This window comes from Rattus norvegicus, chromosome 5 (assembly GCF_036323735.1).
Source record: "Rattus norvegicus strain BN/NHsdMcwi chromosome 5, GRCr8, whole genome shotgun sequence".
NCBI lineage: Eukaryota > Metazoa > Chordata > Mammalia > Rodentia > Muridae > Rattus > Rattus norvegicus.
In genome coordinates, this window is record NC_086023.1 from 104,544,778 (window position 1) to 104,562,386 (window position 17,609).

The 17,609-nt window shown below is 39.1% G+C and overlaps 1 protein-coding gene across 20 annotated transcripts in view; it reads left to right on the forward strand.

The window, feature by feature from the left end:
• The window catches only part of Cntln (centlein), a 281,691-nt gene that overhangs the window by 203,977 nt on the left and 60,105 nt on the right, over positions 1–17,609 (forward strand). For 14 of the 20 annotated variants that reach the window (XM_063288373.1, XM_063288380.1, XM_063288375.1 and 11 more), the window contains 3 exons: positions 3,358–3,532; positions 7,744–7,819; positions 7,902–8,125. In XM_063288373.1, the coding sequence (XP_063144443.1) occupies positions 3,358–3,532; positions 7,744–7,819; positions 7,902–8,125 (475 nt within the window). Of the gene's footprint in view, positions 1–3,357; positions 3,533–5,906; positions 7,591–7,743; positions 7,820–7,901; positions 8,126–17,609 lie in introns of those variants that run through there. The other 6 variants (XM_063288374.1, XM_063288377.1, XM_063288381.1 and 3 more) reach the window with 3 other exon arrangements.

The following is a 17,609-nucleotide window of genomic DNA, read 5'->3' on the forward strand; positions in this document are numbered from 1 at the left end:
TCAAAACATGAATGCTTCACTCCTTCTTTAAAAGGGGAACAAGAATACCCTTGGCAGGGAAGAGAGAGGCAAAGATTAAAACAGAGACTGAAGGAACACCCATTCAGAGCCTGCCCCACATGTGGCCCATACATATACAGCCACCCAATTAGACAAGATGGATGAAGCAAAGAAGTGCAGACCGACAGGAGCCGGATGTAGATTGCTCCTGAGAGATACGGCCAGAATACAGCAAATACAGAGGCGAATACCAGCAGCATACCACTGAACTGAGAATAGAACCCCCGTTGAAGGAATCAGAGAAAGAACTGGAAGAGTTTGAAGGGGCTCGAGACCCCATATGTACAACAATGCCAAGCAACCAGAGCTTCCAGGGACTAAGCCACTAACTAAAGACTATACATGGACTGACCCTGGACTCTGACCTCATAGGTAGCAATGAATATCCTAGTAAGAGCAGCAGTGGAAGGGGAAGCCCTGGGTCCTGCTAAGACTGAACCCCCAGTGAACTAGACTGGTGGGGGGAGGGTGGCAATGGGGGGAGGGTTGGGAGGGGAACACCCATAAGGAAGGGGAAGGGGGAGGGGGATGTTTGCCCGGATACCGGGAAAGGGAATAACACTCGAAATGTATATAAGAAATACTCAAGTTAATAAAAAAAAAAAGTCCACATGATAAATTCAGAGCCAATCGATATTGATATAAGCTGCCCACCTAAACAAGACAGTTGTCCTGTAGGAATCCATTCCTTAGAAGATATTCATAGCTACCCGTGGCTATTTAAAGCCACACAGATCTGGGTCTTCCTTCTCCACCTTAGGTCTTCTTCCTCCTCCTCCCATCTCTCTCCTCTCTCACGTTTTCCCTTCCCAGTCACAGGCCTTGCCTTATCTTGTAGCTGCTCTCAACTGCATATAGACATCAACCCACATCTTTATGTCATATATATCATCTCCATCCATCCCTGTGTTGATGGACATTCAGCTTAGTTTCATAACATAGCTTTTGTGAGTAGTGCTGTAATAACATTGCGCAAGTCTATCTTTGGCATAATGACTTGAAGTCCTTTGGCTAAGACCAGGAATGGTCTAGCTGAGTCATATGAGAGGTCTAGTTTTAGTTTTGGAATTTCTATGCTGATTTTGGCAGTGGTTGGATGAGTTTTCATTTTCTTAGGCATTGTATCAGAGTTCTCTTTTGCTGATAGCCCTGCTAGATTTTGTTGTTGTTGTTGTTGTTGTTGTTGTTGTTGTCGTTGTTGTTGTTGTTTTATGATGGGTCTTTATTTTTCTTTTATTGGATATTTTTAATTTTACATTTCAAATGTTATCCCCTTTTCCTGTTTCCCCTCCAGAACCCCCTGCTTCTATGAGGGTACTCCCCCCCATTCCCACCCACCTCCCTCCCCTGACATTCCCTACACTGGGGCATTAAACCTTGCCAGGACCAAGGGTCTCTCCTCCTATTGGTGCCTGACAAGGCCATCCTCTGCTACATATGTGGGTGGAGCCATTGGTCCATCCCTGTGTACTCTTGGGATGGTGGTTTAGTCCCTGGGAGCTCTGGGGGGTCTGCTTGGTTGATATTGTGTTGTTCTTACAGGGTTGCAAACACCTTCAGCTCCTCAGTCTTTTCTCTAACTCCTCCATTGGGGACCCCATGCTCAGTAAGATGGTTAAGTGCAAGTGTCTGCACCTGTATCAGTAAGGCTCTGCAGAGCCTCTCAGGAGACAGCTATTTCAGGCTCCTATCAGCATGCACTTCTTGGCATATACAATATTGTTTTGGTTTGGTGGCTGTATATGTATTGGTGCCCCATGTGGGGCAGTCTCTGGATGACCTTTCCTTCAGTCTCTGCTCCACACTTTGTCTCCATAATCCCTCCTGTGGGTGTTTTTGTTCCTCCTTCTAAGAAGGCCTGAAGCATCAAATAACCCTATTAAAAATGGGTACAAAGCTAGACAAAGAATTCTCAGCTGAGGAATATGGAATGGCCAAGAAGCACCTAAAGAAATGTTCAACATCCTTTGTCATCAGGGAAATGCAAATCAAAACATCCCTGAGATTCCACCTCACACTAGTCAGAATGGCTAAGATAAAAAACTCAGGTGACAGCAGATGCTGGTGAGGATGTGGAGAAGGAGGAACACTCCTCCATTGTTGGATTGCAAGCTGGTATAACCACTCTGGAAATCAGTCTAGTGATTCCTCAGAAAATTGAACATAGTACTACCTGAGGACCCAGCTATACCACTTCTGGACGTATACCCAAAAGATGCTACAACATAAAGCAAGGACATTTTTTTCATAGAAGCCTTATTTATAATGTCCAAAAGCTGGAAAGAACCCAGATGCCCTTCAACCAAGGAATGGATACAGAAAGTGAGGTACATTTACACAATGGAGTACTATTCAGCTGTCAAAAACAATGGCTTTATGGAACTCTTAGGCAAATGGATGGGAAACATCATCCTGAGTGAGGTAACCCAGTCACAAAAGAACACACATGGTATGCACTCACTGATAATGGGATATTAGCCCAAAAGCTCAGAACACCCAAGATATAATTCACAGACCACATGAAGCTCAAGAAGACGGAAGACCAAATTGTTATTTGGTTTTGAAATGACTTCCAGTCTGCCTGCAGTGAGATACTTGTCTGTGGTGGCCAGTGAATGATCTTTAAAATATTTAATCTCTTCACTGCTTCGCTTGTTTTTCTCTCGAGCACATCACTATTAGTGTACTGTGCACTTTACTCATCCTTATTCGATTCTATTGTCCAGACTTTTGCTATGACACAAGGTACGTGGAGGCATGGTTTTCAAATTGTTTCCCCTATTTTATTATTTACCACTTTAACACTGTTACAGGCAATAGTTCCTGGCTCATAGTGGGTATATTATCTCAGTCATAAGGAAGGAAATATAGCCCACTGTAAAAAGCCCAACAGGTGAAACTTTTGCACCTTCTAGGGGAAACTTTATGTAAAAAGAAAAAAAACATTTTAAACTTGTGTGCCCTGGCTCCATGACTGGCAGTGAGGCACCCTGGGCTTCCGGAGCTGGTGCTCTGCAGAAACACTTCAGAAGTGGGGCTGGTGGGGATGTTATGCTAGGGATCAAGTTCTTGACGAAATCCTTGAAATGTGTAAGTTTAAATTAAGCTTAATAGTAAGAAGTTAGCAATGCTTAAATTAGATGTATAGATTTGTATATGATTCATATCATAATACAATTTCATCATCATGTTAGAGAAGGTGCGTATGTAAGTCTGTCTTGTTGGGGTTCATTTTCTCCTCTTTTTTTTTGTTCTTTGTTTTGTTTTGACTGTTCTATTTTTGTTTTGCTTTTTAAGCAGTGATTCTGAAACACAAACCTTTCAAAATTTGGGAACAGTTATTGTGGAAACATCCCAGAATATAAGGCCTATAGAAAATGATGGAAACCAGAAGGAAACTGACCAAACAGAAGACAGCCGTGCTCAACAAGAAGTGCAGACATACTCCTGTGAGGACCTCAAGGCCCCACAGGTATGCCAGCTTCTCTCAGTGCCACAGTCTGTTCTTGACCTTGTCCTTTCTGTGTAACTCAAAGTGATGCATTGTACCTCTCATTAAATTTGACTCCCTAAAAAAATTGTCTTCAAGAAAGTAGACAGCAAAAATACCCACTTTTGAATAATTTTCAAGCACCTGTTGGCTATATTTGCAAAGAAAATGAAAATAAACACCAGGTTTATAAATCTTAAGATACTCTTATCTCAAAGAAAAGGAAATGATAAAAATAACAATAAGCCCATTGTTGTGTTTAAGATTATAAAATATAACAAATGAAGCAATGTATGGTTTTGTTAGCTTCCATTGTGATAAAGCTGTTTGTTCATTCTATGCTCCTGCTACCTGACCAATGATAAATAGATGGTTTCTACAGAAATTACTACTTGGTGGCTGAGACAGGAGAATCAAGAGTAGTAGGCCAGCTTCGGCTGGTTTATATAGTGGGAGATCCTAGCTTTAGAAAGGTTTTTTAAGCTTTTTGTTGTGGCTGTTTTTCTGCATATACTTGATAGGTTGCATTGTTTAGTTGTCAGTGTATATGTGCAGCCTCATGATCTCATGAACAGAAGAAACTCAAGCTCTCATTGACATGACAAGCACATATAAACCCTGATGATTAAATCTACAAATGATTTTAACAGAAAGTAATCAAATGAGAGCCAGTGCATTTGGAAAACCTTAGACTCCTTCACCAAGCCCCTGACTATAATTGAGTTACTTATTTCTCGTTATCATTTTTCTCCCTTCAAGTTAGGGTGAAGTCTCCTCTCTGGAGACTGATGAGTAGGAGAGAAAGCCTCTGGCCCTGGTCTTTTGTGTCCACTGCACTCAGAGTTCATTGACTTCTGCCTTGTAAGCAGGATTTTGTTGTCTATTACATTTTTGGAACTTGAGAAACTTCACTTCACATTTCCCACAAATAGTGCTGCGATGACTATCCTTGTTTATTTTGTTTATGCATAAATATGGACATTTCTGTAGTAAGAGCTTAAACATGAATTCCCTGCCATGGCTGATGATTATCTGAGACTACAGTTGGTGCCTTTTATTCTCCTAAGTATGGGAGGATTTCAGTACCCACCTGCAGGTTATAGAATCTCAGAGCTTGGTATGTTGGGCTCTCCCATTGCAGCCACTTCTTTGTGATTTAAAGTTTACACCTGAGTGTTTTCCGTAGTTTTCTGTAGTTACCAAGATATCTAGCCTTTTCTTTGTAGTTATCGACTATTTGTAATTCTTCACTAAACTGCCATTTTCATGTCTATTCATTTTATTCACAAATTATCTAATTTTTCTTGTGTATGTGATATGCTAGGTATGGGATTTCATTGAAACACGTACACACACACACACACACACACACACACACACACACCGTTTTCCTATGAGTTTTGCCCTCCTATGGTCTAATTTATCAATTTTCCCCTTAAATAAATGGGAAGATAGATGTAAACTAATACAAACTATTCTGAAATTTAAAAGAAGAGGAAAAAAAGCCAGATAGGAACCTTAAGAATTGAAGTTCAACATAGTGTTGAACTCTGAGTTGTTTTGTATATACTGGATTATAGACAACTTAGACTCCTGTATCCTATAAACTGTAATATTAAAGACAATAATAGTACCCAGATAAAACATATTTTTCCAGCCAGATGATGAAGAGAAGATTAGCCTCACAAGACAGAAAACTTTACATAATCACTGTCATGTATCAGCCAAACACCATGGAAAATATAACTCCACTTCCACCTCCACCTCCAGCTGTGAAGACCTGTTAGGTACTTAGATCTCCTTGACATTTATCTGTAAGGAGTAAGCTCTTGTCTCTCCTCCTCCTCCTCTTCCTCTTCCTCCTCCTCCTCCTCTTCTTCCTCCTCCTCCTTCTCTTCCTCCTCCTCTCCCTCCTCCTCCTCTCCCTCCTCTTCCTCTTCTCCTTTCTCTTCCTCCTCTTCCTTCTCCCCCTATCTGGGTAAACTATGAGAGGATCCACAGAGGAGCTAATGGTAATGACTTTATCTACTTTACATCGTTGGAGACTGTAGAAAAGTCCTGGACATATGTCAACATCTGAGAGATGCCCCATTTCTTTGTAGGTGTGTGATTTCATAGGCCAAGCAAGGAGAAGGGGACTTTCATTACCTCATACCTAACAAGGCCCCAGGCCTCCTCATGTTGTCATAGTAGGCCAGGTGAGAGCACTAACAAGGCCCCCTCGGTCTTCCAGCTAGAGCCTGAACTTCCACCCTGCAGAGCAGTAATGATGTGCCCTCCTCATCTACAGTGTCTCTAGAGACTGGACTTCCATTCTCAACTTGTGTAATTGATGTTGTGCCTCTTGTCTCAACAGCGTAATATGAGAAGTCTGCTCAAACAAAATGCAAATAATATCTATACTCTTCATATACGTTACCCAAAATATTCAGAGTGCAATTGGAAATTGTTCATCATATTAAAAGAACCAGTGGTATTGCAGCTTTTTTAAGGAAAGTAGATGAACAAAAGACAAAGCCTTACACTAGATATAGAATTATATGATATATATGGTATTCATTTTAATCCAACTGTCACTGCTAAGTGTTTCAATGAGTAATTATGGACAGGTTACAATATGGCAAAACAGCATGCTAATAAAGAAAGAGTGTTAACAAAGAAGTAAAGCTATTGAATAATCCAAATAAAAATTACAAAATGGAAGTTAACTGGTTTTTATTTGGCCTACAGAGAGTGGCATAAATTCTAATCTGCCAAAATGGGTTCGGTTATAAAAAGGGATGATACAACAACCCCCTGACACACGAAGTGGTCAGGAAGCATTATTATCCACAGAATGGAATACTTAACATAGAAGTAAATCTGTTTAATTTTTACCAACTGAATTTTGATGAAGATGAAAATATATTTCAATTAAGGAAGAGTAGTTTTTGACATTGACTTGCTGCATCACAGATAAAAGTGTGATATTTAAGTTACAAAGTTCTTAGAAATTCAAGAAAAAATCTGCAGAACCTAGGGTTTGATGAATGAAGAATTTAAAACCCGAGACCAAAACCAAGGTCCATAAGTTAGAGTATATTAAAATTAACCTTTGCAAGGAAAAGTTTTTACTTAGGAGGTGAGACATTGAATAGAATAGAAAGAGTAGTTGGTGCCCAGTTTCTGATAAGTGTTCCATGTTTTGGGTTATATGAAGACCTCTCAAATCCCATCCATCCAAGATACAGCAATCCAGTAGGTAAGTGGGCAGGGCATGAACAGAAAGTTCACCCACAAAGAGGGGCAAATCTTAATCCGACAGCTCAGTGGAAATAACGATTGCTCCCCAGCTGATGCAGAGAAACTGGACCCCAGGCTTTATCAAGTGCAACAGAATAGCAGTCCGGAAAATTGCTTGATAGTTTCTGAAAAACTGTAACTACCACTTTCACCAAAGTGTAGCTACAACCCAGTTGTTTAACTCTTAGATATTAATCCCAGAACGATAAAAAAAAAAAACAAAAAAAAAACAAAAAACAAAAAACAAAACAAAAAAAAAAAAAACGTTTACCAGATTTCAGCAACATAGGATGTCTTTGGCTGTGCCTGGATGGGTACTGAGAAAAACTCATGACTGATGCCCCACAAGACGTCCCATTTAGCTCCCTGAGGCCAGGCCAGCTTGGAGTTCTCCATGTAAGCCACATTGTTCTGAAGCTTGAGGTAATCGTCCTGCTTGGTCTTGGTAGGATGAGCTACCTAGCATGAAAGCAAGAAGAATATACTATAACCACAATTTCAGTTTCATTTTCCAGTAGCATATGTCTACATTGGAACAGGAAAAACAGCAAAGCAAAGCACCCAGACTCCCAGACTACCTTGTTAAATGTCCATATTTTATTGTTGTTGCTCCATTTTCTCCTACTATTTTAAACTGTCATTAGCTTAAATTCTACTTTATTCAAATTGATTTTGTGTCTCTGTCTTCCACCTGATGTTTCTATAAATTTAAATTTATTCTATATACTAAAATATAAATTCAGATTTATAATTGAGGTCTTTAATTGAGGAATCATAAAATCTTGTTGTCTATAGATTTTTACCTACTTAAGGATACTTTAAGTATTTACATGTGAATTTGTTTGACAGTGCCATTGAATAGTAACCAACTTTTCTGGAACTTTCACATTTATGTTATTTCTCATCCTAAGAATACGAAGAAAATGACTTTTCAAAACAAGAGTGGAAGTCTACAGAAGAACTTACACAGTGCCCTTCCTGCCAGAGGTAAGACTAATGAGAAGCTAACAGTGTCTTCATAAATGTAAGCTGGTACTGTAAAATACAAGGAATATTTATTTTTGTTTAGTTAACAGAGAAAAGTGCAAAACTAAACCTGCCCAGAAATCCAGTAGCAACACTATTTTATTACGAGAACGGATTGTATCCTTGCAGCAACAAAACAGTTTGCTTCAGAATGCCAGGAAAGCAGCAGAGTCGTCTGCTAAAGAATTTAAAGAAGCAAATGAAAAACTCCTCCATCAACAGCAGATATCTGATCACCGATTCCAGACCAGCAGGCAGACAATAAAGGTAGAGTGAATTATAACAGATATGCTCAATATAGAGTGAATGTATAGCTTTTTGTTTTAAATGTGGTTTTAGTTCCAATTTGTTTTAGACATATGTACAAGAATAAAAAATCTAAGGCATTAATCTAGCACACCGTCAGTTGTGTCTATTGACCCCACATGGAGTTACAAAATGCATATAGAGGCCATGATAAATTTGGTGACCCAAGGGGCTACAGAGACAGCCAGCAGTTAAGAGCACTGACTGTTGTTCTACAGGTTCTTAGTTCAATTCCCAGCAATCACATTGTGGCTCACAACCATCTGTAATGGGATCCGATGCCCTCTTCTGGTGTGGATGAAGACAGCTATATTGTACTCATCATATATATAAAATAAATAAATCTTTAAAAAGTGGTGACACGACAATGTGTCTGAATGTGAAGTCCCCAAACCTTCAGACCATTTACACTAATGCATCTGAGGTTCTTCTGGTGGCTTGAGTGTGTCTTCAGTCCATCACATGTCTGACACCAACAGACACTCCCTAAAACAGGTCAACTCAGACCCACAGCCATTGTGTGTTAAGAACTGAAGTGTTCTTACTGTACATAGAAGGACTTTGCTCTTATAGAAACACGGCGGTTTAATATTTAAAAAAATCAAAGATTTTAACTATTCACTTGCTGTTGTTCTTCAGGCTGTCGGTTTCAAATTAGAACATTTTTGATCGCGTTGTTTTGGAATGTTTGGTTTTGAGGATTGCTGTTTGGATTAATGATAGACCATTTTGTACTACACATTTACATAAAGCACCACTGTGAAAACCGACAATTAGGTAATCGAAGTATGAATCAAATCTGAAAACATGCAAAGTGTGCTGCATCCTAATTTACTCTTTATCTTTTTGATGACCGGCCCATTACCTGAGAAGTTTGTCTGCAGTACTGAATGTGCAAAAGGCATACAAATCCAATACCTAATGAGTATTATCAACCACACAGCAACTAATATTAAAGTATTATTACCCTTTATTGATATGAAAACAAGTCTGCATACTAATGAATGAATGAAATGAATGACTATGTTTGCAAGGAGAAATAATTCTTGAGTGGAGTTTTGATAAAGTGTGTCCTCAGACAGAGTGTGTGCACGGGCCCCCATGCTAGCATATCACTGATCTTCTTGATGCTGGAACTCAGAATCCCTTTTCAGATGAGCTGTGTAGTACTAGAATTGTCCTTTTATCAACTTACTGCAAACAAAACACATAGATTATGTATCTTTATAAATACATATAAATACATAAATTCACATATACTGTTATTGAATGGAATGTTTTAAATATATCATTGAGTCTTGTTGGTAGATTTTGTTCTAATCTCATGTATTTTGCTTATTTTATATATACTAGTTTTATTGGTGCCTAGATGCTACTCTAGATATAATATTAATAAATAATAAAAAATTTCCCATAATAAAGTATTAAGTTGAATTGGGCCTTAGACTGTGACAAGTATTGAATACATTGGAACTGACTGGTTTTTCTCTGTGTATGAACATAATTCCCACTCTCTTGTTCAATGTTCTCAATCCACTGGCAAGGTACTGCCACCTGCTTCTATTAGCATTTGACTAGGCTTTAGTATTGGATGATAAAAGAGAAGCAAATAATTGTATTTCCTTGTGGTACATAGATGCTTGTCTGTTCCTCTCTTATAAAAACCACTTACTTTTTATATTATAAACACTTTGAATACAGGGATATTTTCTATGCTTTTATGTTCTTCTGTATCCCCACCTTATTTTGTGTTTGAGTGTACTTTATTATGTATCTTATGTTAATAGTTATAAAAAATCACAAAGTGCTTTCACTGTTCCTGTATAGTTTAGCTTTCTATGTGTTTTAACTGGTAGGTCTTTATTATTCTGTATATGCATATTGTCTTCAAAGTTCTATCCTAACTATATGGGATTTCTGTTTCTCGATTAGAGAGCATCTAGTCCTATGCCTGTAGTCATCATTTCCTTTACTCTGCTTTGCCCAACCAACCTGTCCTTATAATCTTTCTCTTCTCACATTATAGTCAAGAATTCTTTCTTCCATAAACCACCCATTTTTACTAGTCTATATGGCTGATCTATTCTTTCAAATCTTATACTATATGTTCTTAATAGAAACAGTATTCTTTTGCATGTACTAAGTGTCAGTTGTTGTTATGAGCTCATCACATGCATGTACTAAGTGTCGGTTGTTGTTATGAGCTCATCACATGCATGTACTAAGTGTCAGTTGTTGTTATGAGCTCATCACATGCATGTACTAAGTGTCAGTTGTTGTTATGAGCTCATCACATGCATGTACTAAGTGTCAGTTGTTGTTATAAGCTCATCACATGCATGTACTAAGTGTCGGTTGTTGTTATGAGCTCATCACATGCATGTACTAAGTGTCAGTTGTTGTTATGAGCTCATCACATGCATGTACTAAGTGTCAGTTGTTGTTATGAGCTCATCACATACATTTTTCATTACCTCAGACATTTATTCAGTGAAGAACCACATCAGAGCCTTTTGAGGCAATGGAGAAACTTACCCAATGCCTGTAAATTGCTAACAGGGGTTCCAGGTTCCATGCTACTCTAAAAATACCAGATAGCTTTTATTCAATGACTATTATACCTAATTTCTAGGTATTTATCTTTTATTTTCATTGGCTTATTATAAAGCTTTGTAATGAAGATATTATCTATCATTTTGTATGCAACAAAATCGTCTTAAAGAATTCAAATAATCACCCAAGATGAGGGGATAAGTAGTAGCTTCAGGAGGACATCCTAACTTGATATCTTCATGAAGTTCTATTGGCCCAATGAAATGCCATGACCAGAAGCAACTTATGGAAGAAAGAATTTATTTTGGCTCATTTCTACAGAAAAAGTCCACAGGCAGGCAGCAGAGTGGACAACTGGAGCAGTGAGTGAGAGATCATATGTTCAGTTATACACTGGAAGCAGAGAGAGTGAACTAGGAGAGAGGCAAGGCTATAAATTCTCAAAGCTCACCTGTAGTGATGCACTTCTCCAGCAAAAGTTCTCTTCCTAAATACCATAATCTCCCCCAAACAGTACCACAGACTAGAGAGGACGGATTCAAACACTAGGGACTGGAAAGACGGCTCAGTGTTAATAGCGCTTGGTCTACTTACAGAGGACCCCTGTTCGATTCCTAAGACCAATTTGTAACTCCAGAAGCACCAGCAACTCCCATTCCAAAGGACTCAGTGTCCTCTTTCAGTCCCCAGGGTCATCAAGTACCTATATGTATAAATACATACATGTGTAAAACTCCTATTACACATAAAATAAAAACAAAATCTAATAATAATCAAATACCAAAGCCCATGTGTTCATAGATAGTTCTCATTTAATACAACTCAAGATAGTTCTTTCTTTTAAAAAATTATATGCATATTTGTATGTGCCTGTATTATTTATACCATATTTATGCAGATTTATGCCAGTGCCCATATAGGCCAGAGGGCAGGCTTCCAGTTCCCTGGAACTGGAATTACAAACAGTTATAAGCTACTTGACATGAGTGCTGGGAACCAGTTTTGGATTCTCTTAGCCTCTGACCTACCTTTTTCTTTTTAAGAAAAGCCCACAGTCTTTTTCTTAATCTTTAGTTCCAAAATCTTTCTACTTTCCTAAGATGGCTTCTAGATATTTAATAAGTTTTGAATGTAATATTGGTTAATTGTGTTGTTTTTATAGTTAATAGGTTCCTTAGGGTAAAAAAAAATCATATATTAAACAAATTAGATAACTTTCACAGACTTAGGCATAATTTAGGGCATGGCTCACCTTTAACGAACATGTAAAGATTGATTTACTGTCTGGTTTCATTCACAGCAAGGAGTTGTAGGCGTTAATGTTGTTTAAGAAGCACAATAAATGTCTGCCAAACTAGTGGATGGACAGAGAGTGCCATGACAGCATTGGAGGTTTGGTATGGTGTGAAGGTTCACTGTTCTTCACACACCCTACAAGGCCCATTTCAGTTATTCTGGTCAGCTTTCTAGTCATTAGGCTTTTAATATTCTGGATCCTGAATTGCATAACTTTATGTTTTCCAGAGGAAATTATTTCACTCTATCACCACTGTGGTGACCTAACTAGTCCTAGTATTTTAAGTCCCTGAAAAGGTATGAAAGTTACGGCAGTTTGAGAGAGATTGCCCTTTAGGCTCCTATATTAGAGTAATCGTCCCCAGGTGTAAACTGTCTGGAAAGGATTAGGAGCTATGGCCTTGTTGGAGGAGGTGTGCCACAGGGGTTGGATTTGAGGTTTGAGAAGCCCACCCTATTCCCAGTAACTTTCTTGGCATTATGCTTGCGGATAGAAAATGTGAGTTCTCCTGAATGTGAGACCTATCCTGGAGTGGTTGATATAACCAGGGTCACAATTAGGAATAGGTGACAATTCAGTTGTTAACTTTTGTTAACTTTTACCGTAGAGGCCATGTTTACATTCATTCATTCCACATTTATTCATTCATTCCATTCATTTTAGGTTTACATTCATTCCATTCATATGTATGTATATACAAACATATATACACACATATTCCATTCATATATATGTACACACACACACACACACACACACACACACACACACACGGAAAGAGAGAGAAACTACCATGTTGAAGTTAATATGACAAGCTAACAGATGGAAATGAGCCCAAGAGAAATCACAGGAGTCAGAGACCCACTCATTTGCATACTCAGGAATCTTATGAAAATACTAAGTTGGGAGATAGCACATGCATGTAGAGGACCTGATACAGACCCATCCAGGCCCAGTGCATGCTGCTTGAGTCTCTGTAAGTTCATAAGAGATGACTCATGCTGACTTAGAGAACATTTTTCTCCTGGTGTCCTCCGTCTCCTCTCTATGTTACACTCTTTCTGCCTCCTCTTCCACAGGGTTCCTGAGCTCTGAAGGGAATGATGTACTGGAGGCCTCCCATGTAGGGCCGAGAGTTCCAAGGTCTCTCTCACTCTACCTCCACAACTTTTTGTGTGCTTTTATTTGGTTACAGTTTGGTGAGGTTTTTTTGGGGGGGGGACTTCCATTTTTGTTAATTTTTTCAATTCATTTATTGATTTATTCACTTTACACCCAATTGCAGTATTGCAGTCCCCCATCTCCTCCCAGTTCCCCTCTCACAGAGCTCCTCCTTCCTTCCCTTTTCCCCTTCACCTCTGAGAATAGTTAGTGTCCCTGTGAAAAGCCAAAACACCCTGGTACCTCAAGTCATTGTAGTACTAGGTACACCCTCTCCCATTGAGGCCAGACAAGACAGCCCAGTTGGAGGAGCAGCATCCACGGTCAAGCAACAGAGTCAGGGTAAGTCCCCACTCTAGTCTTTGTGGGGAAGCCACATGAAGACCAAGCCACACCTCTGCTGCACATGTGCAGAAGCCGAGGTCCAGCCCCTGTGTGTATGATCCTTGGTGGGTGGGTCAGTATCTGGGAGCCCCGAAGAGTGTAGGGTAGTTGACACTGTAGGTTTTCTTGTTAAGTCCTTAACCTCTCCGGATTCCTCAGTCCTTCTCCCAACTTTGCCACAAGACTTACTGACCTCATCTAAAGTTTGACTGTGGGTCTCTGCATCTGTTTCTGTCAGCCGTAGGGTAGAGCCCGTCAGAGGACAGTTATACTAAGTTTTGGTCTACAAGCATGACAGAGGACCATTAATAGTGTCAGGGATTGGTTCTTGCCTATGGGGTAGATATTAAGTTGGGCTAGTTATTTGTTGGCCATTTTCTCAGTCTCTGTCACAGTTTTGTCTCTGCACTTCTTGTAGGCAGGACAAATTTGGGGTCAGAGTTTTCATGGATGGGCTGGTGTCCATATCCCTCTACTAAGAGCCCTGCCTGGCCACAGGAGGTGGCCACTTAAGGCTCCTTCCACTACTAGAAGTCTCAGCTCTAGGGTCCCTGGGCCCTCCCCCATCCCAGGTCTCTGATGGGGGATGCCTCCCTCCCCTGCCTGGTTCATATTCCCGTTTACTCTCTAGGGTCCTCTCTCCAAGGCTCTCCTTTCATCTGATCCCCTTCCCCCTCCCCTCTCCATCCCTTCTTTCACCCAGTTCCCTCTCTCCATCCACCCCCAGTGACTATTTTGTTTCCCCTTCTGAATGAGATTTAAGGATACTCCCCATGCACTCCTTGTTATTTGGGTTCTTTGGGTCTGTGGATTGTAGCGTGGGATGTATCCTGTACTTTATGGCTACTGTCCACTTATCAGTGAGTACATGTTTTGCATGTATTTTGGGTTGGGTTACATCATTAAAGATGATGTTTTCTAGTTCCATTCATCTGCCTGCAAATTCCATAATGTCTTTTGTTTCTAATAGCTGAGTAGTATTCCATTTTATAAATGGAGGGTATGATTTTATTTTGTTTTCTTATGTTTGGGAGGTTTTGTTGTTGTATTGGATATTTTTTAAGGACCTCAAATTTGGATGGGTAGGGAGGGTGAGGGGATCTCTAATGAGTGGAGGAGGGGAAGAATATGATCAAAATATATTTAAAATTTGAAAATATTTTAACTAATAAAAATATTTTAATAGGTCCAAGAATGCTATTATAATACCAGTCATTATTTTGATAAAAATATACAGCAATCAGCAAAAAATAAAAATAAAAGATGTGAGCTCTCAACCACTGCTTCAGTGCCTTGCTGTCTGCGGCCATGCTGCCCAGCACAGTGGTCATGGGCATAGACTCTAATCCTCTGAATGATGAGCTCCAAATTAAACATTCTCTTTAATAATTCCCTTAGTTATAACAGTTTGTAACAGCAGCTGAAAGGAACCTAAGACCACAATACTTCTTAAAATTAAAAACTAGATGCTTTGTAATCTGTGAAAAACAGGTCTTCACTCAGGCTGTTGCTGTCAAGAATTCAACTGTAGCCTGTATGAGAGATCACAGGACCCACAGCAGTCTGTAAGCCTAAGGGTCGCAGATGTGTACTGCTGCTTTTTATGAACATCTTTATCTTCCCCAATTTCTTGAAGAAATCTTAATTCCCCTACTCTGAGTCAGATCAATTCTGTAATAGCACATTTTATTCTCAGACTTTTAAGACAATGGCACTCTTAAATAAGGCAGTTTAATTTTTAAGATTTGAGTTTTTAAATTTGTGCAATTTCTTATTCAATTATATTAACCAGTTAATTTTAAAGTAGTTTAATCAAAACTCAAATAAAGGACTTTAGTGAAATGTGAGAATCTGGAACATGGCCCAGTCAACAAATGCCTTGGGCTTTTTGGTTAATCCAGCATATAGACTGCACATCTCAAAAGAGGGTTAGCAAACCCATAACTATAAGTGTGTCAGAGTCTATAAATCCACATTAAAGTTTTCACATGTTTACTTTGATCCCTTTGGTTGTCAGTATTTCCTAAGTGTGTGTTTTGTTTCCTAAGTTGGAGTGGTAGCCGCTAGCCACTTTTCTCCTGGCCTGGAACTTTTGGACTTTTGAATAGCCTCACTTTCCTTGTCTAATCTTCATTCAAGCCCCCAGTAATAAAAACATAGAAAACAACTGTGTGCTTCTCACCGCCTATTTCAAAGTTTCTCCTACTTTACACCAGTAGATTGTGTGGTACACAGTTGTTGTAGGCTATTCCGTTTATATAAGTCAGATTCTCTAGGGCCGTGGCTTTTGCCAGATGAATTCTTTTTTTTTATTTTGAGGCTGATGAAGCACAGTGCGATTATTGATCTGTGCATGCCACAGCCTGTCTCTCTCCTGGCAGAGTGTAGCAACATTTATCCAGGAATTTGTGAAATGTCACTCGGATCATGTTCGCAAGGTAAACTGTGCGAAATCCAGGACGTGAGCCCAGAGTCCATGTGGAATTGGACGTGCCTACCGTGTTCCTATGTCCGGTCTTCTACATGAACCAAGGGATATTTGTTAACACAATATCCGTGTCTAAAATCTAAAATATTAGATTTTCGTAGGCACCGCCATTATTACTCGGAACACTGTGTTCTAGAATAATCATTCTTACATTCTGTTTTTCCTTCTGATCTTACAGAAGAAAGAATTAAAAAGGAAATACAGGCTAAACAGACCAAATTAGAAACTCTCTGTTTATGATGAAACAGTATCAGATACTGCAGTCTTTCATTTACTGCAATATTTCTCCACTATAACAATATACTTTCAAATGCGTTTGTCTCATTAAAATATCAATCTACCCAGAAGTGACAAATTTAGAACATTTTTCTGACTGCTGGATTGTGATATTTAACTGAACTTACTATCTTAGGATTTGGTCCCTGTTTCATTTTATTACACAGGGCTACCATGCAGGCAGAAAGTGTACTTTGAGTATACCCACCCTGTACCACACAAGCCTTCTCTTTCTGCCACCTATGTGTCCTAATAGTCCTCTTTGTTTCATAAGTGCATCACTCCTACTTTTAATGACTAGAATATTGGTTTGTGCATGCATAAATGTCACTTCAGTATAGCTAACACATCTAAAGCATTGAAATAGTGAGATATTCCATAGATAATAAAATATGATTTTTATTCCTCATTTAAGGCATTAATATGAGAGCTGAATATGTATCTCAATACAAGAAAATCACAGGGTTGGGGATTTGGCTCAGTGGTAGAACGCTTGCCTATATATATAGTGTTACTATAGTTGTGTATATACCATATATAAAGACATGTGTGTACATTATATATAAAGTATGGAGGGGACAATCACTTTGCTTGTCATTCCTCAGTAAGGATTTTATGCATGCAGCAAAACCATTAAAACACAGGAAAGCTTAAAAGTGTCAAAGTGAGAAGCAGTGAGTAAACTGGTAGAGCTGTTGTTGACATCACCAGACAGATGTGGCCATGAAGCTTGCTATGATACCCATCTGGCCCAGAACTCACAGAGATCCACTGTTTCTGACCCACAAGTATAAGCCAAATTTTATGGAATGTATAAAGTGGACAGCATGAAATGTGTGCAGAGAGACAGAAAATTACAGAATTTTTAAGTGGTTAAAGTAGTAACTAATTTAAAGTAGAATTTTAAGAGTTTTTTATGTGATGCTGAATTTAGCCATAGAGAAAAAGCAGTATAACAAAATCAAAGAGACAGCACTAATGTACCAAAGGGAAGGGGGTGCTGGAAAAAAACTAAATATGTGGGAGCCTAGGGGAAAATAGTGTCTGTATGTCTCCATTGGTTTCCAAAGTACATGTCTTGTGTGCACTCTTAAGAAGAGCTGCTCAGGAGATAATCGGAGAAAACATTTGATTAATGAAACCAAAATAAACTCCTAAAGACCTGAGTTACCATAGTGAGTGTATGGTGTGATCTGAACACATTGGTGTGTGGTGTTGTGATCTGACCTACCTTAGTGTAAACTGTAGTGTATGTGACGTGGTCTGACTGAGTCAGATTGTCCTGA